The sequence below is a fragment of the Schistocerca cancellata genome, chromosome 4, assembly GCF_023864275.1.
Source record: "Schistocerca cancellata isolate TAMUIC-IGC-003103 chromosome 4, iqSchCanc2.1, whole genome shotgun sequence".
NCBI lineage: Eukaryota > Metazoa > Arthropoda > Insecta > Orthoptera > Acrididae > Schistocerca > Schistocerca cancellata.
The window spans coordinates 77,401,437-77,425,344 of NC_064629.1; the positions used below are offsets into that span (position 1 = coordinate 77,401,437).

Here is a 23,908-nt window from a genome sequence, read left to right on the forward strand (position 1 = left end):
CCCACCAAGACTGGCTCATACACTTTGTGCACATAATCAAGCTGGCAGTAAAAAAATGTTCTGAAACATCACAGAACGCCCAGGAGCCTCACCAAATCTTTAGACCAGCAAGTGACATGCCTAGCTCTAAATTCTAGAGGATTAAAAATATGAATGTTTAAAAAGAGTTTTCATAATTGAGACCTAAAAGAACATTTCTTCTTTCTTTTACCCCAGCCTGTCATTTGTAAGCCCCAACTGACTTGAGGGTGCCATGCAAATTGGTTTGATAGGGTATCAATAGCTCAGTATTTAGGTACATTAATATGATGGGAGATAAAACAATATAAAAATAGTAAGATGTCCCCAGAATCTCCATGAATAAAGTAATGAGGAGATATTATGGTCCAAGTAGTATCAGGCACCTTCTCATGGTACAAAAAAAAACCTAATCAGTTGTGTCTCTTCATTAAAGCCTTTTGTATGGCTGCCATCAATGGTTCAGATTACCTGCAGTGAGTAAATTGTTTCATGTGACTACAGAGCTGCCTGGATTATAGGAACAGACATGATAGTGGTTACTTATTGAATCAAATATCTTTCCTATACAGCTAGAGGGGCCATATTATGGTAGTTAATTATCCACCCTAGGTTTAAGTTGTGTAATTAAAACTGCTTCTTTCCATTAGTTGGAAAAGTATCCTATCTCTTTCACTACATTACAAAGATCAAGTTAGATTAATATAGGAAACTCCCTCTGCCCTAGATTTTCTGAAGCGTGCAAATGGGAGTTATCCTTACTACACATTCTTCGCTCCCGTAATTATTCCGGCCTCAACCTATGGTAACATACTGTCCCCAAACCCTCCACCCAACAGTTTCCACTCTTTGTCCTTTGATCTCCTCCCCATTCACATCTCCCAACCTGTTTACTTGACACCCTCTGCCAACACATCCACCTGTTTTCCCCATCCCTCTCCTTTTTTGCTCCTTTTTTCCCCACCTCCCTGCCCCACAACCTCCTGACGCTGCGCCTGTCGTCATTCTAGGCCCTGCACATTCCACCAGACAGTGTTTCGTCTCGCTCCCCACCCACACATTACTATCCCTTCCCATCCTGCCCCCTCCAGATTACTGCTTGCATCCCACATAATAGTTGCATTCCAGCCTGAGATGCTGGAGTTTGTGGTCACGTGTGCATGATGTGTGCTTACTTGTGTGTATGAATGGTGTGTGTCTCTCTTTTAGTGATGAAGGCTGTGGCCAAAATATTTAGTGTCTTTTAATTGTGCCTGCCTGCAAATTAACGTATTTCCTATATTCTTTCAATTAATATAGCTTTTTATGAAATTCTACACTGCATAATGAATTTTATAATTATCTGGTGTAGTGACAAGGCTCCAGAAATTGTAAAATATAACTCCTGCATGGAGAATAGACAGAAGTCAACTTCATCTGGCTGCCAGTGTGCCACTATTGTCTGGGCAATATCTCCTGTGCTAGTCTAAAGTCAGCAGTTTAAGCGGCACCTCCCACGTGTCCCTGAAATCTTGTTGATGATTTTCCAAATATGATGTCTTTTACTTAGTATTCAAAAGGCTATGCAGTTCTCTGAAGTCAGTCAGTGTTTGAATTTCCAAGAGCAACACAGTTGCCACACACTATGGAGCATTATGGTACCTTAACCTAAAGGAACAAATGCACCAATCAGCTGACTGAATACAGGGTAGTCCTCTTCACTACACCATCGAGAAGGCTGCCTCTAATATTTCCCTGAAAAGTGTAAAATGGATCCACTAGTGGATCATAGTAACATGATCAATTCTTAGACACTAGGTTTGTGTCTAAGCACAGTCAGTTTGCTGTACATTTATCCAGTTCACTTTGCTGATAACCCATTTATGCATTTATTTTTTCATGTGGTATTCTATCTGTATCCAAATACCAACAGGCCACTGACATATGTACCAATCATCATTTCCCACTTGGTGTCTGTCATGAGAGAAGAGAATCATTAATAAGAGAGAATCTGCAGCAGTGCTGAACTCTCTGCCCTGCCCAATATTCAGAGCATACAGGTCCTCTGATAATGTGGGGTTCTCTGTAGCATCAGCCCAGAGGCAAGTCGTAGAACATCTATGTAACATGTTCCATGTATTATAACATATGCAAGGAGAAATGCTCAGGAGAACTATGCAATTAGCTTGGTGCCAGCATCACTGCTGGTAACTGGTTACCCTAGGGTGTCCAGTTTCATTTTTATTAAGAAAATGGGACTTTCTTAAAGTTTTGAAAAAACCTAGGATAATTAAGGAGAACAATGGGGACAAATGTATTGACAAAATTTAATGAACATACAAGTTCACCTTTGCATCATACACTCATCTGATCCCAAATGATGTTTTACAATTATTCTGCTGCCTTGTCACCATACTTCTCACTTTTATGTACTTTATCAAGATGTCGATTTTTGTTTGAACACTCTTCATCTTAACATGATTCACAATGCCAAATCTTCCACCACACATGCAGTAGTGATGTTTGATTTGCACAACATACTTTCTGCAGTTTCTGTCCTGACAGTAAGAAAACTCAACTCACTTTTTATACTGCTGTTAAAATTACACTTTCATTTTGGCAGGATGAAACAGTGAACATGAATCAGTACTACCAACAGTACAAAACATTAACATAAATAAACAAAGATTATAGAGCAAGTTGTACAAGTGGCATTTCCTAGCATATTTACTTGCACAATGCACAGTAAATTGGAAATCAAACATCTGGATGGATCGATGGTCTCAGCAGTTTGGTCCCATAAGACCTTACCACAAATTTCCAAACATTTCAAACATCTGGTAGTGCAAGTACTTTATCCACGTGGAATAAACAGAAAGTGAGATATCTGAGCATCCCCAAAAAACCTTTCAGGACAGTAGGATATTTTGGAAAAAAAAACAGTCTGTCCTGGGAAAAATGGGATGAATGGACACTCTAGGTTACCCTGTACATCATATGTACAGCAACAGTCAAGTGCTTGGATATTGGCTGCAAGGGAAAGAGTTTTACTGTGGTATATGTCATTAATAAAGACAGCAACTAACCAATTATCTTTCTCCTTATTGCATTTTTGTAAAGGCTATAAATCCTTGGCATATAGGGGTCATAAATCTGGAATGTATCTCTTCAGAATATAAACACAAGGACTTCCCTTTGCTAGACGTTTCACTTCCTTCAAATGTGTCATGCACCCTTTTATATTCCACTGCGGAATATGATCTATCCATGCTCTTAATGTTAAACAAGATTCCAATGAGATGCCTGCCACACTACCCGAGCCTACAACCTTAAATTTCTTAAGAAAACATATTGTTTCACATAATCAAAGCAACTACACAATTCACAAAAAAGTATCACTTGCTATTACACTACAATTTACACTTCTAATTCTTGTACCTTTTGTGGACTGCATTTGTAAATGGATTATTCAGTCAAGAAATCCTTCAAAATTTCAACCTGTGATTCATTAAGTATATTATTATCACAATCATGATGAGACATCACCTTGAAATTTTGAAAAACAAAAACATTAAAAACATAAGTTGTTAATATCTCCAGTCACATTTCTTATAACACTATTTAATTCAGGTATATCTTTCCTCTCTGGAAATATGTCCAAAGCTGGTGATGCATAAAATATTTCATTCAAGTCATTACTTTTTTTTTAATATCAGCTAGATCATGCAACTTTGTATTTCTGAGATAATATAAATTACATTCTTCGAGAATGTGTAGCAGGTGACACTGCCTCCATTCAACAATTCATAAGAGCCATACTACATTTCAGACCTACCAATAATAAAAGTCATTGTCATAATGTTGGCAGAGGATTACATCAGATTAAAACTGGGATATCCCGTGGACTACAATGTACTTCACAGTCCTAATAAATAATACCATATTCTTTCCAAAAAAAAAAAAAGGGGGGGGGGCGCAAGTGTGAGTCGTGTAGAATGCTAAGTAACTCATATCTTTCATAAAACATGCAATTACTGTTCAAACTATATCAGAGTTTGCAACATGACTTCTATAGCTTCTGAAATAAGCATATCAGACAAAGAATTATCACCACCTATAGCATTGAACAGAACCCAATATGTTGTCCTCGACAGTGAGTGTTCATTATCAGAGACAAGTGTATCATCAGAAGTGCCCCAGGGGAGTGTGATAGGACCACTGTTTTTCTTTATATCCACAAATGATAGGATGGGCAGCAATCTGTGGTTGTTTGCTGATAGTGCTATGGTGTATGGGAAGGTGTCATTATTGGGTGACTGCAGGAGGATACAAGAAGACTTACACAAAATTTCTCGTTGGTGTGACGAATGGCAGCAGTTCTAAATGCAGAAAAATGCAAGGTAATACAGATGAGTAGGAAAAACAAACCCACAATGTTCAAGTATACCAGTAGTAGTGAGCTACTTGAAACAATCACATCCATTAAATATCTAAGTGTAATGTTGCAAACCAATATGAAATGGAACGAGTAGGTAAGGATTGTAGTAGGGAAGGCAAATGGCTGACTTTGATTTATTGGAAGATTTTTAGGAAAGTGTGGTTCATCTGTAAAGGTGATCACATACACAACACTAGTGTGATCCATTGTTGAGTACTGTTTGAGTGTTTGGGATCCGCACCAGATCAGATTAAAGGAAGACACTGAAGCAATTCAGAGGCAGGCTGTTAGTTACCAGTAGGTTCAAACAACATGCAAGTATTAGAGAGATGGTTCAGGAACTCAAATGGGAATCACTGGAGGTAAAGCTATGTTCTTTTTGAGGACCACTTTCAAGAAAATTTAGAGAACTGGCATTTGAGGCTGACTGTAGAATGATTCCACTGTCACCAACATATATGTCATGTAAGGACCATGAAGATAAGGTTAGAGAGATTAGTCCTCATATGGAGGCATACAGACAGTTGTTTTTCTCTCACTTTATTTGTGAGTGGAACAAAAGAGGAAATGACTAATAGTGATATAGGGTACCCTCCACCATGCACCATACGCTGACTTTCAGAGTATGTATGTATGTAGATGGAGATGCAGATATAGCTTCAGCGAAGAAAAAAGAGTCCACAAGTTTCTTCAGGTATGTCATATACAGATAAGGCCACTCACTCGTGATTACACCCCAAAGCGCAAACAAATTATGAGGATGTTGATTACTGTGTGTCACCTTCTGCTGTTTCAAATAGTGCCACAGATTTTTGATGGTAATAAGATTGGGAGATTAAGCAGACATTCAAGGTAAAACAGGGTGCTTGAGTGTACACAGCATACTCTTCAGGAAGATGTAGATGAGACAGCAACAACTGGTCAATGAGAAAGTTAGAATAAATATATCAGTCATGTTCAGGGTGATCTTAATTATTGGGCCCTAGTCATGAAACAAAAAACACCACAGAACATTACAAAAAGTATTACAGGTTAACTACACCCCCACACACTGTAGGTTCAACACTCCAGTCAGTGCTCGGTGTACTAGACACCTCGCACTGTTTGAAAAAAGGAAGAACTGTGACTCATTGGACCACATACTACATGCCTCCAGTCTGATATTGAGAAGTTTCTGAGTTGTTCAGCAAACTGAAGTCATGTAGCTTTATGTACGGATGTGAGCTATGGCCTTTTGCAAGGCAACCAACTTCCAATATCTATCACATGCACCCTTTGTGACATTTATTCAGAAAATGGTTGAAATGGTTCTGCAATGACAGCAGCAATTCCTGACAGGTTTGAAACCAACTATCAGTGGCAAGATTTAACAGTCATCTTTGCTCCCTGCCAGTTAGGATCTATTTATGATCACAGTTCTTATGCCACGTTGCATGGCTGTTAGTAGTATACATTATTTGCAGGTGTTAGACAGTTCTCACTAATATATCAACAAATTGGGCAACTTCACTCATGCGTGGTCATGGGCATGTCCAAATATGAGAACTCCTTTTTGCCATTCTGTCACATCCCCATGGTAATCCATCTTACAGCACTACTTTCATACAACCAACTGGTAAAAACACACCGCTTCACTGCCATGACTTATGTGAAAGGCAGAGGGTCACATGACCATCTGGTACCAGTAGTACACCATCTACAGCATTCCAAACCAACCAGTGTGATCTTTTAAGGGGGTACCTAATATTTTGTCCAGTGGGTTTGCTTGTACAAGTACTGGAATTTGAGGCAAACATCTGTGCTTACCTCTCCTTCTTTTAGCAGATGTGGATGTGTCACATGAGTTGGCTGACCAATCACACCACATGTTTTCTCTTTCATATCAGATCCTTTTTCAACTGCATATCTTGAATAGGAGCCATAAAAAATTCTTTGTATCTCATTTCCTGCAACAGAATTAGAATTCAAAATAAATCTTCCCATAAAAAATTGGCATGACAATTAGCAGTTAAAAATTAACAGTCATACTCTCAGTATTCTATAACCTTCAGTTAGGTGTGTTCTCAAAAAAGATGTATTTACACTGTTCACAGAAGTTATTACATCTTTCGGTACACAACAGAAGTGAAACATTTTTCAGATCTTATTCAACAGCACTATCAAAAACCAGGCTAACTAATTCACTGGATTTAAGTTATTACACAGGTTTTGAGGAGATGCCTCTGACCTAATCATATATTCATCACACCTAGCAAAGAGGTTTGAGGGATAAAGAGAGCATGAAGCCATGGCAGCAGCCTCACGCTTATAGATGCAGCAATATCCATGCATTCATTCAGGAATCTAATAGAAAAAAATACACAATTAAACTATAAAATTCAAGAGAATATTCCCTTCAATAAATGAAGTATCCCCCTGACATATTATCCATAACACTAAGTTTAGGGCTTTGAAACTGAAGGTATACTTAAATTACACTTGATACAAATTTATATTAAATGTTTATTTATGAAAGAACACTTAGAACAGTGAACTAATAGTGTTCCTGTAAATTGGAAAGGTGTGACATCAAACTAACAATAAAACTCTAAGAAAGAGATCTAAGAAAAATAGCTTAGGCTTGCAACTGGAATAAAACACAGGGTGTCCCTGGAAAAATGGTCATTATTCAGGGATATGACAGGAAAAACCACCTGAAGCAAAAAGTCTAGTAAACATGGGCTCTAAAATGTGTACCTTAAGAGCTGTGAGCTAAGGTATGCATTTTAGAGCCCACATTTATGTTGGCATATGCCTTTGCCAGCACACCAGTCGGTACTAGGAAACATTGTATAGCAGGCACTGAACTAAGCATGCCTATGTGCCTATGACAAGAGAGGACCAAGACACACCCCCAGGCTACACACCGATAATGCCCCCTGGGCAGCGTGCATATAGGCCACTGCTGCAGACCAAGCTGTGTCAATCTCAATCTCTGTACCTCAGTACATCGCATCGGGACTCAGTTTGCACTGCACCTCAATATGTACTGTGCTCTAGTCTTCCACAGTGATAGTCATCGCCTTGCACCTTAGCTAATTGTGAGGGAACATTAGTCATTTTATATCATTGTGATATGGACACAGACAAGATTCAAGAATTAGTACGTATAACTGATCACTGTTAAGCACAGAACTTCAAACTGGACAAAACTGAAGTTAAGTACTCAATTGGTTCCTGTAATAAAGTGTATTTTAACCATGTACACATTTTGTGTTGTAGTAAGAGGAAACCCGCCACCCACCTATCATACCACACTCTCCTCAACCAGCCAGGATCCACAAAACATTGCAGGAGGGCACAGCCATAACAATGTTTACTAGACTTTTTTTGCATCGAATAATAATTCCTGTTATATCCCTGAAGTCAACCACTCCTCTTAGAACACCCTATATACACCAGGAAAATAAGTTATGAGAGAGGTTCAGTCACTACAAAGAAAGTGAAGTTAAGTTATCATGATCAAAAGATTCATTTGAACAGCACATTGAATTAATATACATGACCCTATTGGAGGTGGTGTGCCTTGTCTTCTGCCATGATTTGCTAACTTACCCAAATAGTTGTAATAACATTTAAAAGTTTAATGTGGCCTCTGATCCACAAAAGTCATAAACTTATTAATCTGCTTCATCACAGAGTGTATATTACAGCTGCTGCTGGTTTAACCAAGTCCAGAGTTCAGTATCCCCAATAACCAACATCACGATGGAGGCAGATGTTCTGGTGTGAGTAGGGCAGTGGACTAGTGCAGACAACTGCTACGGAAGGAGGGGGGCCGTGTGTGACGCATTTTTATGAGCAGACCCACTTTGACAGAAATGTGTATCTATAGTCAACAGCAAGCCAGATGGGGCAGCTATAATTCTCAGTTCTACCACCACGAACCTTACCTTGCGCCTCAAGCCGTGTGCTCATTACTCAGCCACCTGTGCCTGCTGTTGTTGTGTTCATCCCCGTGCAGGTCTCTATGTGGCTTAGAACTTTCTAATTTCCCATACATTGCTTCACATGGTGACTTTTCATTTCTTCTTGCAATGTTCTGTTCCCCAGTTTGTTGTCAAGGCACTGTCAGCCTGTACAGTGCCTTGTACCGACAGTGTTGTTTAGTGGTACTGTCACACCAGCGCAGATATTACAGTGGTAACGGAGGATCTTGTTGCACATGTGACACTATTTTCCTTCCTTCCTTTTCATAGGGTTAATTCTGGGTCACCATGAACCTGCATTTCTGCAATGCTGGCAGGAACAGTTGGGCCTATAGAAGGAGCACCAGCATCATGCACAGATGCAGGCACTGCTAAACCAGAACGTGGAATTGCTTCATGCCCATGCTACACTACTGGCAGGTCAGGTGCCCACTGTGTGGTTTTCTGCCCAACCCTGATGCCATTTGCTGGTTTCAGTGTGTCTATGGAAAGATGAGAAAATTAACTGTGCCAGTTGCTGCTGCACTGCCAGGTAAGGCATATTGTTGATAAAGTGGATAAAGCCACGTTGTTATTGTATAGCAGTGCCGGGTTATGTGGAGTTGTGCAAAATTTTAAGTCCTCCACTGAGAACAAGATACTCCTCTTGACAAACTTTTTAGGTTGCTTACGCAGTATTCCAGACATCAAACCAAAGTGGTGGCAGCACGATTGATGTTTAACCGGCACCACAACAAACCCAGGCAGTCATATGCTGTCTGGATCACCCATTTGCAGTGTCTCTCATGTGTCATTTTGAGTGTACCCCATTTAATCGCTTGCCATTTGGAATCTCGTCTGGGCCACGAATTTATCAGCAGTATATGGAGATTCAGGACTTCCCCTGTTGAGTAAAATAACTTGACATCTGGGTTAAGTGCTCTTTATGAGAGAAGCATTTACAAAATGTACAAAGGTTTCCCAACACCTTCTGGAGAATGGCCTTAGGCGCAAGCTGGAAGAGCAGAGTTTTCTCTCCCCAGAGGTGCATTCCTGGGAAGTGTGCTTAGCAAAGATGGCCCTGTCCTTACAGACAATCATACCAAAGACATCGTCACCCTGCCAGAATCCAAGACAAGGGCATTAAGTTTGTCTAGTCTGCAGTTTGTCAACAGGCTTTTCAGTCTCTCAAGTAGTGTTTGTGTGTTTGTGCTCTGCTCCCTTTTTGGCTTCTTTTATGTCAGGTAAACCTTTAACTCTGGCCTGTGACACCTACCAGTATGGTACCGTTCTGTCCCATCTGAACACAGATGCCACAGAGCAGCCCATCACTTACACATCACAGACATTTTCTGCATCACAGCACAGCTATTCACAGGTGGAGGAGGTGCTGGCTATTGTTTTCGGACTTAAAGAATTTCTCATTTTCTCCACATCACCAACCCCCCACCCCACCCTCCTCCACACACATCAGCAACCACAAGTCGCTGGTTTCCTTATTTGGCCCTCTTTCCAAACTGCCAGATACGACTGTCCACCAACTGCAGATGTTGGCTCTCTTTCTCAGTAATTATTGATATGACATTCACTACTGCTCCACCACCCCGCAGGCAAATGCTGATGCACATCACGGCTGCTGGTAGGGTCCAATCCAGGGTTTGACCAGCAGGAGGCTTTCGTGGTCGCATTGGACAATACCGTGCAGCAGACCTTGCAGACCTTGTTGGATTTTCCATTGACACTGCAAAAGGTCGTGACTGACATGGGCGCCTAACCACTTTTCTGGGATTTCGTTTTGGCTGTCTACGTAGGTTTGCCAGAGTTTGTCTATTTGTGTGCGTATCTTGCATGTCATATATTTTTTTCTTCACTGTGATCAACTCAATGTTGTCCGGGGGTCTTGTATGCCACAGAGGAGCAAAACTGTTATGTGTTGGTCCCCCAGCACTGTCTCCTCACATACTCCAGTTGTTGCATGTGTTGTACTGGGATACGACTCCTACGAAGGTACTGGTGCGTCACATCTACTGGCCAGCAATCTATCACAATGTCAGACATCTAGTGCATGCTTGAAGGCCCTGTGCCAGTTTTCCCCATGGCCATGGCCAGTTCCAGAGCACCCTCAGGAAAGAGTGTATGTTGATTTCACTGGCCCATTTTTGGGCAGCACGTAGTTGTTGGTGGCTGATGCCTTATCGAATTTCCTGTACGCCGCCAATCTGTCCTCCACACTGTTGACTGCCACTGTCAATGATTGCTGGTCAGTTTTGCCTCTGAGGGATAACCCACAACCTTTGTGTCTGATAATGATTGCCAATTTGTGTCTTGGAAGGTTGAAAACTTTTGCATTCACAATGGTATCCAGAATCTGATCACCATCCCATTTCACCCAACTTCTAACTCTTGAGGTGGGCCGGCCGCAGTGGCCGAGCGGTTCTAGGCACTTCAGTCCGGAACTGCGTGACTGCTACGGTCACAGGTTTGAATCCTGCCTCGGGCATGGATGTGTATGATGTCCTTAGGTTAGTTATGTTTAAGTAGTTCCAAGTTCTAGGGGACTGATGACCTAAGATGTTAAGTCCCATAGTTCTCAGAGCCAATTGAACCCTCTTGAGGTGGTGAGCTTCCTATGTATGTTCAGTACTCAAATGGGGAAGTGTGTGTCTACCTCTTCCTGTAACAATATGTTTTTGAGTTTTGTGACTACAAACTAAGTGGTTCCTCATATTTTTCCACTGAGGTTGCCTTTTAGGAACAGTCTTAGAGCCTGCAGCAGTGGCAGTTGCCTGGCGTCGTGGTAGGCAACAAAGGTCAGCAGTTTTTTGCAGTGGACGTCAGTCTGGAGCAGCTGACTTGTCATTCCAATCAGTTGTGCCTGCACCCCACTGGCTGTTACTGCAGAGGTCTTCCACTCTGCCATGCAGCAGGGTTGGTCGTGGCACCATTCAGGGTGCGGGCTCCCAGTTGCCGTGGTGTGCTTCCCTGCGACAGCCCTCTGTACCCTTCACTGCCCTACCTTAGCCTTTAGCCTCAGGCCCTAGTGAGGTTCGCTTAAATATCTACCAATGTGTAGCCCATGGATTTTGACCCATCCTCCTCCTCCTCCTCCTCCTCCTCCTCCTCCTCCTCTCCACTCTCACCAGTGGATACGGCCTCACCTCTGCACCCATTCTCCCCCTCTGACAGAGTTGGCAGCAACAGCCTTGCCTAAGGTCGTCAGTCCAATGCTCGGGTCTGTGGCATTTTCTCCCCTTCTATGCTGGAGGTCGTAGCCCCAGACTGGTATTTTCAGCAATACGTGGCCTTTTCAGGAAGAAGGGATTTACTATCCCCACCAGTGGACTTCATGATGGAGGCAGATGATCTGCCACGGGTAGCACAACTGCCATGTGGGCGCATGCGACTACTGTGGGCAAACCTGCAGACAGAAGTATTTACCTGTGGATGACAATATGCTGGGCAGGGCAGTTCTAATGCTGAGCTCAACCACCACAGATCTTGCTTTGCAACTTGTGCATTGTGCCCTCTGCCGTCTCCATGTGCTCAGTCGTCAGCCGCTCGCACCTGCTGTGTATTTTAATCCCCGTGTAAGTGCACGTCTCTGCAGGGTTTTGGATTCCCACAGAAACACTCACACTGCGAGTTTTCATTTCCTCCTGCAGGGTTCTGTTCCCTGCTTGTTGTCAAGGCACTGTCGGCCTGGACAGAACCTTGTTGCGACAGTCTTGTTCAGCTGCGTTGCCATGCCCATGCAGATACTAAAGAGTAATCACTGCTTGCTGACAGTGTTTTCAGTAGTAGTGATTGTTGTTGCTTGGCAAGAGTGGTTACCACAGTTGACGTGTCAGTGCTTGATGGGAAGTGGAGTTCAGATGATGAGCGTGCCCGCACTGCTCAGACGTTCTTCTGAATTTGATGTTGATATAATTATTTGTGCTCTATTCCGATTGCTTTTCGAGGTCTCACTGTGAAATGATTAGTGTTGTATGACGACACACAAAATATTGCTAAAACTTGGTGTATTTAAAAGCATTTGAAATGAATATTGGTTTCGGTAATAAATGATACAGTTTGTGATCCGCTAACAGTCACTGTTCTTAACCGGAAACTTCATTATCTGCATCGTCACACTATCAGTAAATGAAATAAATATAATGTTAGCTTCTTGGAGTGAAGAGAGGGAGCAGCATCTTAATATAGCACACCTAGCGGTCGTGTTATAACGTATTAATGTTTTATACAGCTGGCAGGTTGCTCTCCTGGACAGAGTCCTGGACTTAAGTAAGTGTTGCTTTATTTCCACATTAATATCATTCGGTGATGTTGCCAGGGTTCCCAGGTAGAGAAATTCACTAACTTATTCTACTTGCTCATTTCTACTGCTACTGCCACCAGTGCCCTACATGTTTCTTAAGCAGCTAGTTTTGTTCTTGCAATGATGTGAACATTATCTGCATAGGTCCATAGGTCAGAACCTGCTCTATTCTACTGAATATTGTGCCCGTTATGTTCATTGGAGCTGATCTTATTAAAAAGCATACACGATAGTGCGTCCCCTTGCCTCATTCCACAATGATCGCCAAGGCTGGTGTTAAATTTACTTGTATTTGTACTTTACATACAAGTAGCATACTACTTTTTCTATAGTCACACATACAAGGCGTATTAACTCTTGCAGTATGCCAGGTTCATTCATGGCTTCAATAAACTTTCTTGCTTTAAAATCAACAAATGTATGACATGTTTTGATATCGTACTTCCTTGTTTTTTTTCGGTTTTTTTTCCCAATATTTGCATCATGGTGGGCATTTATTTAATAGGTGATCTGCCAGATGTAAAGTCTGCCTGATATCTCCTGATTGGTTTTTCTGCAAAAGGTTTTATATGTGTAAAAATCAGGGAGGACGATATTTTATGTGCAGAGCTCAATACTGTAATTCCCCTACAGATTGTTTATTGCAGGATATCCACTTTCTTACCTTGTTGTTGTTGTTGTCTTCAGTTCAAAGACTGGTTTGATGCAGCTCTCCATGCTACTCTATCTTGTGCGAGCCTCTTCATCTCCGAATAACTACTGCAACCAACATCTTTCTGAATCTGCTTACTGTATTCATCTCTTGGTCTCCCTCAATGATTTCTTCCCCCGTACTTCCCTCAAATACTAAATTTGTGATCTCTTCCCGTCTCAGAATGTGTCCTATCAACCGATCCCTTCTTTTCTACATCTACATCTACATCTACATTTATACTCCGCAAGCCACCCAACGGTGTGTGGCGGAGGGCACTTTACGTGCCACTGTCATTATCTCCCTTTCCTGTTCCAGTCGCGTATGGTTCGCGGGAAGAACGACTGTCTGAAAGCCTCTGTGCGCGCTCTAATCTCTCTAATTTTACATTCGTGATCTCCTCGGGAGGTATAAGTAGGGGGAAGCAATATATTCGATACCTCATCCAGAAACGCACCCTCTCGAAACCTGGCGAGCAAGCTACACCGCGATGCAGAGCGCCTCTCTTGCAGAGTCTGCCACTTGAGTTTGTTAAACATCTCCGTAACGCTATCACGGTTACCAAATAACCCTGTGACGAAACGCGCCGCTCTTCTTTGGATCTTCTCTATCTCCTCCGTCAACCCGATCTGGTACGGATCCCACACTGATGAGCAATACTCAAGTATAGGTCGAACGAGTGTTTTGTAAGCCACCTCCTTTGTTGATGGACTACATTTTCTAAGGACTCTCCCAATGAATCTCAACCTGGTACCCGCCTTACCAACAATTAATTTTATATGATCATTCCACTTCAAATCGTTCCGCACGCATACTCCCAGATATTTTACAGAAGTAACTGCTACCAGTGTTTGTTCCGCTATCATATAATCATACAATAAAGGATCCTTCTTTCTATGTATTCGCAATACATTACATTTGTCTATGTTAAGGGTCAGTTGCCACTCCCTGCACCAAGTGCCTATCCGCTGCAGATCTTCCTGCATTTCGCTACAATTTTCTAATGCTGCAACTTCTCTGTATACTACAGCATCATCCGCGAAAAGCCGCATGGAACTTCCGACACTATCTACTAGGTCATTTATATATATTGTGAAAAGCAATGGTCCCATAACACTCCCCTGTGGCACGCCAGAGGTTACTTTAACGTCTGTAGATGTCTCTCCATTGAGAACAACATGCTGTGTTCTGTTTGCTAAAAACTCTTCAATCCAGCCACACAGCTGGTCTGATATTCCGTAGGCTCTTACTTTGTTTATCAGACGACAGTGCGGAACTGTATCGAACGCCTTCCGGAAGTCAAGGAAAATGGCATCTACCTGGGAGCCTGTATCTAATATTTTCTGGGTTTCATGAACAAATAATGCGAGTTGGGTTTCACACGATCGCTGTTTCCGGAATCCATGTTGATTCCTACATAGTAGATTCTGAGTTTCCAAAAACGACATGATACTCGAGCAAAAGACATGTTCTAAAATTCTACAACAGATCGACGTCAGAGAGATAGGTCTATAGTTTTGCGCATCTGCTCGACGACCCTTCTTGAAGACTGGGACTACCTGTGCTCTTTTCCAATCATTTGGAACCTTCTGTTCCTCTAGAGACTTGCGGTACACGGCTGTTAGAAGGGGGGCAAGTTCTTTCGCGTACTCTGTGTAGAATCGAATTGGTATCCCGTCAGGTCCAGTGGACTTTCCTCTGTTGAGTGATTCCAGTTGCTTTTCTATTCCTTGGACACTTATTTCAATGTCAGCCATTTTTTCGTTGGTGCGAGGATTTAGAGAAGGAACTGCAGTGCGGTCTTCCTCTGTGAAACAGCTTTGGAAAAAGGTGTTTAGTATTTCAGCTTTACGCTTGTCATCCTCTGTTTCAATGCCATCATCATCCCAGAGTGTCTGGACATGATGTTTCGAGCCACTTACTGATTTAACGTAAGACCAGAACTTCCTAGGATTTTCTGTCAAGTCGGTACCTAGTATTTTACTTTCGAATTCACTGAACGCTTCACGCATAGCCCTCCTTACGCTAACTTTGACATCGTTTAGCTTCTGTTTGTCTGAGAGGTTTTGGCTGCGTTTAAACTTGGAGTGAAGCTCTCTTTGCTTTCGCAGTAGTTTCCTAACTTTGTTGTTGTACCACGGTGGGTTTTTCCCGTCCCTCACAGTTTTGCTCGGCACGTACCTGTCTAAAACGCATTTAACGGTTGCCTTGAACTTTTTCCATAAACACTCAACATTGTCAGTGTCGGAACAGAAATTTTCGTTTTGATCTGTTAGGTAGTCTGAAATCTGCCTTCTATTACTCTTGCTAAACAGATAAACCTTCCTCCCTTTTTTTATATTCCTATTAACTTCCATATTCAGGGATGCTGCAACGGCCTTATGATCACTGATTCCCTGTTCTGCACTTACAGAGTCGAAAAGTTCGGGTCTGTTTGTTATCAGTAGGTCCAAGATGTTATCTCCACGAGTCGGTTCTCTGTTTAATTGCTCGAGGTAATTTTCGGATAGTGCACTCAGTATAATGTCACTCGATGCTCTGTCCCTACCACCCGTCCTAAACATCTGAGTGTCCCAGTCTATATCTGGTAAATTGAAATCTCCACCTAAGACCATAACATGCTGAGAAAATTTTGGTCAAGTTGTGCTACAAATCTCTTGACTCCACAACTCTATTCCGTATTTCCTTCTTAGTTACACGATCGACCCACCTAAACTTCAGTATTCTTCTGAAGCACCACATTTCAAAAGCTTCTATGCTCTTTTTATCTAAATTGTTTCCCGTCCATGTTTAACTTACTTTGGTATAGCACATACTACTCCTACTTTCTAATCATCTGGGATGACTTTTGAGTACATATATGAGATCATGGCATACAAGCATCAAAATAGATTATCTCTACCACACTTAAGCTCAGCTGGTAGGTTGTCACAGTCAGGTGACTTATTGTCGAGTAGTTTCATTAGTGCTTGCCGAATCTCATTTTCCTCTTCTTCCACCTGTTGGTTTTCGGTTAGTTCCCATGCTTCAGCATTCTCTGGGCATAATAATTCCTTAAAGTAATCCGCTCAACAATGTAACAGTCCCTCCTGTAATGCTATTACTTCATCATTTTTCCCTTTACATTTTGAGAGAGAGAGAGAGAGAGACACACACACGCACGCACGCACGCACACACACACACAGTCTGCACGGAAATTATTTTTATTTGCAGTACTATGATTGTGAATTTTACAATTCACCCCAAATTCCCTCTCATTATTAACCTAAAAAACCATTAGGCCTAAGGAGTACCTGTATTGACACTTGAGTTTAAGAATCCTTAGGTGCCTCAAGAGGGTTTTCTAAGACCTTCGGTAATAGAATTTACGTAAAAAAAGTACTTTTTGACCTTACACGGATCTGCTGAATGAGTGACTGGCTATACAGGAAATTTCCGAGAAAGTGATGAACACGGCTGAAGGCTGCGGTGCAAGCAGTGTGGACTAAGCCAGTTTAAACCCAACCACCAGCAATTATTTGATTTAATATTTAGCATTTCTAAAATGTTCTTTAAATTTCTTATGCTTCCAATGTTTGTATCTTATGGAATATGAATTGTCAGATACCAATGATATAAGATGTATTTGGTCTTTGAAATAAATCGAAAGATGGTAGGTGAAAATTTGTGCTGGAATGGGACTCAGACCCGGATTTCCCACTTAACGCAAGAGGTCACCTTGACCACATCGGCTATGCTTCCCATCTGACCCCAATTTCCATCCTGACATACAAAGGCAATGTCCTTGTTCATTCTCTTGCTGCCAGCTCACCCTGATACCTACAGGGCATGGATACACAAACATAGGCACACGCACGCACACACACCTCTGGCATCTGCCCTGCCAGACATGTCCATCAGAACAGACACCATGAATATGTCTGTGTGTATATTTCATGTCTATGAGTGTGACAGCTCTTACAGTTACTTCAGGGTGGATGCACATTACATACAAACTCCTGTCGGAATCAAGATGAGCTGCCAGCAGGAGGAGAATGGACTGAGATGATACTTGCTTACAACGGGATGGAAATTTGGTTCAGATGGGAAGCATGCCATGATAGTTGAGGCAATCCAGGGGACTTGTCCCATTAATCGGGCAATCCGATTTTAGTCCTGATCTGGCACAAAATTTCATCTGTCATCTTAGGATTTACTTCAGAGCGCAACTGCTACTGTCATTGGTGTCTCTGTTCACACAATAAACACCGCTGTTTCAGATAGTGGTATCTGTTCTGTCGGATGTGTCCGGCAGAACAGACTCTACAAATATGAGTCTGGGTATATCTTCACATCTTATGGAATATTTGATGCTTATATAAATAGCAGCACTCTCTGTCCAGGAATTCTGTTCTCTTCTAGCTGTATACTGGAGTTTGTAAAAAATATGCTTTCTGTGTTAAGTGTAATACTTCATTAATGATCTTTGTTTGAGTACTGGACTTGATTCTCGTTACAATGTGACATTGTTTGGTGGAGACTCTGGTTAGTTCAAAACACCTATATCACTGTGGCTCCAATTATGCAATGTAAAAGCCCCATGGCCCCAATTACACAATTTAGCACCTGTGACCTATACAGACAGGAACCAGAATACAAGCAGCATATAATTCCCGTAGTCGGTATATTCAGGAGACTAATGGACTCCAGACCAGCAGTACGTGAGCTGCACATCATGCATCCATCAGTGTCCTCCAGAGATTGTAGTCAGGACCCAATTAAATGGCTGAAAGGATTTGACAGAGTCGCCAAATGCACGGTCCAGTCACATTATTGTGACCACCCCCTATGTTTGATGTAATCATGCAATAACTTCTCACAGATGGCAGGTGGCAGAACTAGCAATGGAGGGTGTATAAAGTGTGTCGGGAGGACGCAGACAACAGTGCAGTCTTTGTCGTAATGTGCATGTGGAGGGATTTATTTGACCTCCACAAGGGCACAATCACTGACTTTCGGAACACGTGTGGAAACATTTCCGAAATGATTACGTTTGTAAACTGTTCACATGCTGCTGTATTTAAGTATACTGTGCACAACAAAATGGCGATATCCAGAACTGGCTCTGAGGCAACTGATGTGCACCACGGGTCATAGATAACAGGGGTGAACAATGTTTATGGAGATGTCTACAAGCGAATAGACGTGCAACTGTTGAGCAATTGACCGCAATGGTATCTCCTCAATGACGTTCAGCAAACGTTGCTGTGTACAGACCTCTCCATCAGGTGTCTGGTCCGTGCACCCGTGCTGACTGCTGTTCATCAGTGACTAAGCCTGGAATTTGCACACAGCACTGAGTGGTGACAGGTGGCCTTTTCAGATGAATCTTGTTTTATGCTCCATCAAACAGATAGCCATTGGCGTATATGGCGTGAAATGTCTGAAAGCAAACAAGGAGGGAGCGTTATAGTCTGGGGACTGTTTTTATGGCATTCCCTGTCTGATCTCATCATTCTGGAAGGCACAATGGCTCAACACAAGTATGCATCTGTCGTTGGGGACCACGTGCAACCCTACATGCAGTTTGTTTTTCCACAGCAGGATGGTATCTTTCAGCAGGACAACACAACATATTATAGTGCACAATGTACATCCGTGGTTCGAAGAGCCCCAGGATGAGTTTACTGTACTCCCCTGGCCACCTAACTCCCACGATTTAAACCTAGTCGAGAATGTGTGGGACCACCTCGATCAGGCTGTTCGTGACAGGAATCCTCAATCGGGAAACCTAGCACAGCTGGCCATGGTACTGGAGTCAGCAAGGCTCTGCATCCCTGCCGCTACCTTCCAGAAACTAACTGAAGTACTTCCTGCACGTCTCTGAGCAGTTCGCACTGCAAAAGGTAGTTATTCAGTCTTTGGACAGGAGGTCACATTAATGTGACTGGACAGTGTACAACGGGCAGGATGGCATATAGTGTTTGGCAAATGTGTAGTTTTACTAAAGGCCTGGCCACACAGAATGCACTCTTCGACCTTGAACCGCTGTGGGCAGCCCGCGTCGTTGAAATGTGTGCTGTTGCATCGGGTCAGTCAGGCAGTGGGCGGTCTTGCCTCAGTGGCAAGTGCCAGTCTATCTCAAAAAACACATTCGCTGACACGGTCGGCGTTGGGTGCGCCTGCAGCCGCATTTTTTGCTGTGTGCTCACACCGATGGCTGAGCCAGCAACAGCGACAGGCAGATCTGTCGTATCTGTGAGCGCGCAGTGCAATCAGTGGAAATCATACAAACAGAAAACTTATCAGACAGGTGAGGAAGTACAGCTTCTTGTGCAGTACAGGCGATGCAGGTTATAAGAAAATTTTGAAGAAGGCCGAATTATGGAGGGATATGGCTGCTAAACTGGTCCAAAATGGTAAATATTTTTGCAAAAAATTTAATTTTCACACATACAATAAGCTACATAAAATGAAGTAGAGTGCAGTGTTATATACTGGAAATCAGTTAGGGTATATTATATCTTGAGGCATCTGAAAGATAGTACAGGAAGTATGTAAGCAATCATGTGATCAAAAACGAAAGCAACATGAGAAAATGAATAAGACAATTACGTGTCGCATTCAATGAAAATTAATTTTCTTGCCTCACATGGTTTCTGATGTCAAAACGAATTATTTTCATGCATGTTTCTAACACAACCGAAGATGTTATTCCATACACTTGTTTTGTAATACAATTCAAAGCAATACCTCCTGCCTTACGAGAAAGTGTATCCTTAACATTTGCAATCAGTAAAAACTTTACATACTCGTTAAAACTGAACAAAGCCCCAGGGGCCGATGGAATCCCTATCAAATTTTATATTGCAGTTGAGTTAGCACTCACTGCTGTTAATATAATCTGTCACAGTTCCCTCTAACAAAAACCGTGCTCAGTAATTGGAAGGAAGCGTCACATTCATCTACAAGAAGGGTAGCAGAAGTGATCCACAAAACTACCGTCCTACAACGAAGAGCCAAAGAAACTGGTACACCTGCACAATATCGTGTAGGGCCCCGAGAGCACGCAGAAGTGCCTCAACACGACATGCCATGGACTTGACTAATGTCTGAAGTAGTGCTGGAGGGAACTGACACCATGAATCCTGCAGGGCTGTCCATAAATCCACAAGAGTACGAGGGGGTGGAGATCTCTTCTGAACTGCACATTGCAAGGCATCCCAGACATGTCTGGGGAGTCTGGTGGCCAGGGGAAGTGTTTAAACTCAGAAGAGTGTTCTTGGAGCCACTCTGCAGCAGTTCTGGGCATGTGGGGTGTCGCATTGATTTGATGTTTTACCGGTTTCCTGATACTCACGGTATACTCGTGAAATGGATCGTATGGGAAAATCCCCACTTCATCGCTGCCTCGGAGATGATGTGTCCGATCGCTCGTGCGCCGACTATAACACCACGTTCAAACTCATTTAAATCTTGATAGACTGCCATTGTAGCAGTAGTAACCGATGTAACAACTGCACCAGACACTTGTTGTCTTACATAGGCACTGCCAACCGCAGCGCCGTATTCTGCCTGTTTACATGTCTCTGTATTTGAATACACACACCTGTATCAGTTTCTTTGGCGCTTCAGTGTATATCCTTCATGTAAATTTGTTGTATCTTGGAACAATTCTGAGCTCAGACATAAAGAGGCATCTCGAAGAGAATGACGTCCTTCATTCCGATCAGCACGGATTTCAAAAACACTGATCATGTGAAATCTTACTCACACTTTTGTCACATGGCATGCTCAAATCTATAAATAAAGTCAAGTCAGCTAGATGTAGTATTTCTCGATTTCCGAAAAGCATTTGATTCAGCACCACACCTATGCTTATCAACAAAAGTATGACCTGTGGGAGTATGTCACTGAGATGTTGAAAGAACTGAACTGGCAGATAGTTGAAGGTACTCATAAATTAGCCCGAGAAAACGTACTTATAAAGTTTCAGTAACCGGCTTTAAATGATGACTTTAGGAATATACTACAACCCCTAAGTATTGCTCCCATATGGATCGTGATGATGATGATGATGATGTTTGGTTTGTGGGGCGCTCAACTGCGTGGTTATCAGCGCCCGTACAATTACCCAATCTTTGCTCAGTCCAATTTCGCCACTTTCCTGGATGATGATGAAATGATGAGGACAACACAAACACCCAGTCATCTCGAGGCAGGTGAAAATCCCTGACCCCGCCGGGAATCGAACCCGGGACCCCATGCTCGGGAAGCGAGAACACTACCGCGAGACCACGAGCGGCGGACCCATATGGATCGTGTGGACAAGATTAGACTAATTACAGTACGCACAGAGGAATTTAAACAGTCTTTTTTCCTGCACTCCATATGTGAATAGAACAGGAAAAAGCCCTTACAACTGGTACAATTGGACATACCCATTGACACGCACTTCACAGCGGTTTGCAGAGTATAGATATAGATGTAGAATTATGTCGGGATACACCAAAAAAAAAAAATTTGATCTTGGATACAATATCGCCGAAGTGTCGCTTTGTTCTCTTTCCGTTAAAGGTATTCATTTATTCAAATGTAATACTGTAGTAGTCTACGAATGCAACAATTACTGAAAATACAACATAGCTAGCTCTGCCGTTAACTGCATTATAAGATACTAGACAGAATGGCTCTGTGGCTACGACAGGCTCAGCTTGATAAGTGTTAACACAATTCTGATAATTTGTTATGTAGTTATATAAAGTGTGCCATATTTTAATGCAAAATAGCTTTACTCTCTCAAAAACGGTAGAATGTTCTATCTGAAGTGAAAATCTGGCTGTTCTGCTTTTGTTCGTATTTGCCAGGTATATCGAAAAAACACGCTTTACAATAGTTTTCAAGGTATTTTGACTTTTCTTGTTTTAGTGTTATGGCTAATTTCGCGTCGGGTGTTATTGGATACAAATATCTATTTGATGAATTCTTCCCGAAAGCTTATTTGCCCAGATCTAGGAAATAGTTAAACTGGGAAATATTTAACCTGTAGAACTCACAGAACTTTGTATTTGTTTAATAAATAACGATTTATTTATTTTGCGTATGGCATTTAATTACATTTCAGTATTGGATCACGTTATTTTACATTACATAAGATTACATATATTCGCAGACAAACATCTAGTCCTTGGATATATTCAGTGGATTTTTGGGATGCCATGAGGAATTCTTCAAAGTCCCCACTGAACGCTCTGGTACTGCATTCTTCTCCGATATGTTGTACGGTCTCCTTACACACCCTGCAGTCACATGTTGCCGAAGACAGAAGTCCCTATTTGAAGAGTGAGTTAGCACATCTTCCATGCCCATTCTTAGTCGGTTCAGAGTTGACCAGATCTTGCGGGGCTGATCAAACCCAGGAACTGCCTCAGTAATACAAGGCATTAGGTAGCAAGTTGTCGGGGCATTTTGGAGCCAGTCTCTTCTCCAAGAGTTGACGTCAGCCCCTGTGAAGCTGTCGAGAGCAAGAGGAGATTGTCTCGAACGAAGCCTCTCGATACTCAGATCAGGTATACCTACGTGTACCAGTAGTTCAGGGTTTGCTTCGATCTTGTCGTATTCCCTGACCGAGGCTGCTTCTCGTCGCATTTTTAGGGGTGGTATACGACTCAGGATAGGTAGCCATATGTTAGGTGTAGACCTAACGGTTTCTGAAACAATGCGCGTACTGTTGTTCAGTTCAACATCGATTTTGTTGACACGGCTGCTGTTTAGCCATACTGGTGAACAGTACTCCGCCGCAGAGTACACCAGGCTCAGGGCAGACGCCCCCAGGTGGTTCGGTAGAGTTTACGGATGAGGTTGTTTCTTGTTCCTGGTAAGTGTCGTAAACGAAATTTTTGGTCGAGCCTTGTCTTAAAGATAGGACATGTTCCCACTTTCTATTACACAATTGTCTTTTTCATTATTTTCTTCCAGCAGTAGATACAATAATAATTTGCGATCACTAATTTGAAAAAAGGTGCGTGTATTGCTACGAAATGTTCACGACTGAGCTGCAGGCTACGCTGTCTGTGTGTCTGTGTGTGTGGGGGGGGGGGGGGGGGGGGCGTTTGTGCGTGTGTATTGCGTATTGAACCGGGGACCTAGAAACCTGTTTAGTGTAACTGAGTCAGAATAAGGGGAACCAGCCCGCAGTCGCCGAGGCAGATGGGAACCCGCCTTAAAAACCAATCACAGGCTGGCCGGCACATCGGACCTCGACTCTAATCCGCCGGGGACCGGCACGCCTTCCCGCTCGGGAAGCAGCGCGTTAGACCGCGCGTCTAGCCGGGCGGGCTCAGGCTACAGTACTCAGCCGTGGCACGCTCAGGCAGTGCGCTCGGCGCCAGCGCGCACAAGTGAAGTACTCCGACTTCTCTTTTCTCCATACTGTACTGAGATACAGCTTTCGTTCCAACTTTAAAAACAATTTTGATATAATAGCTACACTTAGTCAGCAGCAACATATCACCTGAAACGAATGAAATGTAAAGTAGCC

The 23,908-nt window shown here is 42.5% G+C and overlaps 1 protein-coding gene across 1 annotated transcript in view; it reads right to left on the reverse strand.

The window, feature by feature from the left end:
• LOC126183648 (xaa-Pro aminopeptidase 3-like) overlaps positions 1 to 23,908 on the reverse strand; it is a 208,967-nt gene that overhangs the window by 111,866 nt on the left and 73,193 nt on the right. The window contains exon 2 of the mRNA XM_049925791.1: positions 6,242 to 6,381. Within this exon, the coding sequence (XP_049781748.1) occupies positions 6,242 to 6,381 (140 nt within the window). The remainder of the gene's footprint in view (positions 1 to 6,241; positions 6,382 to 23,908) is intronic.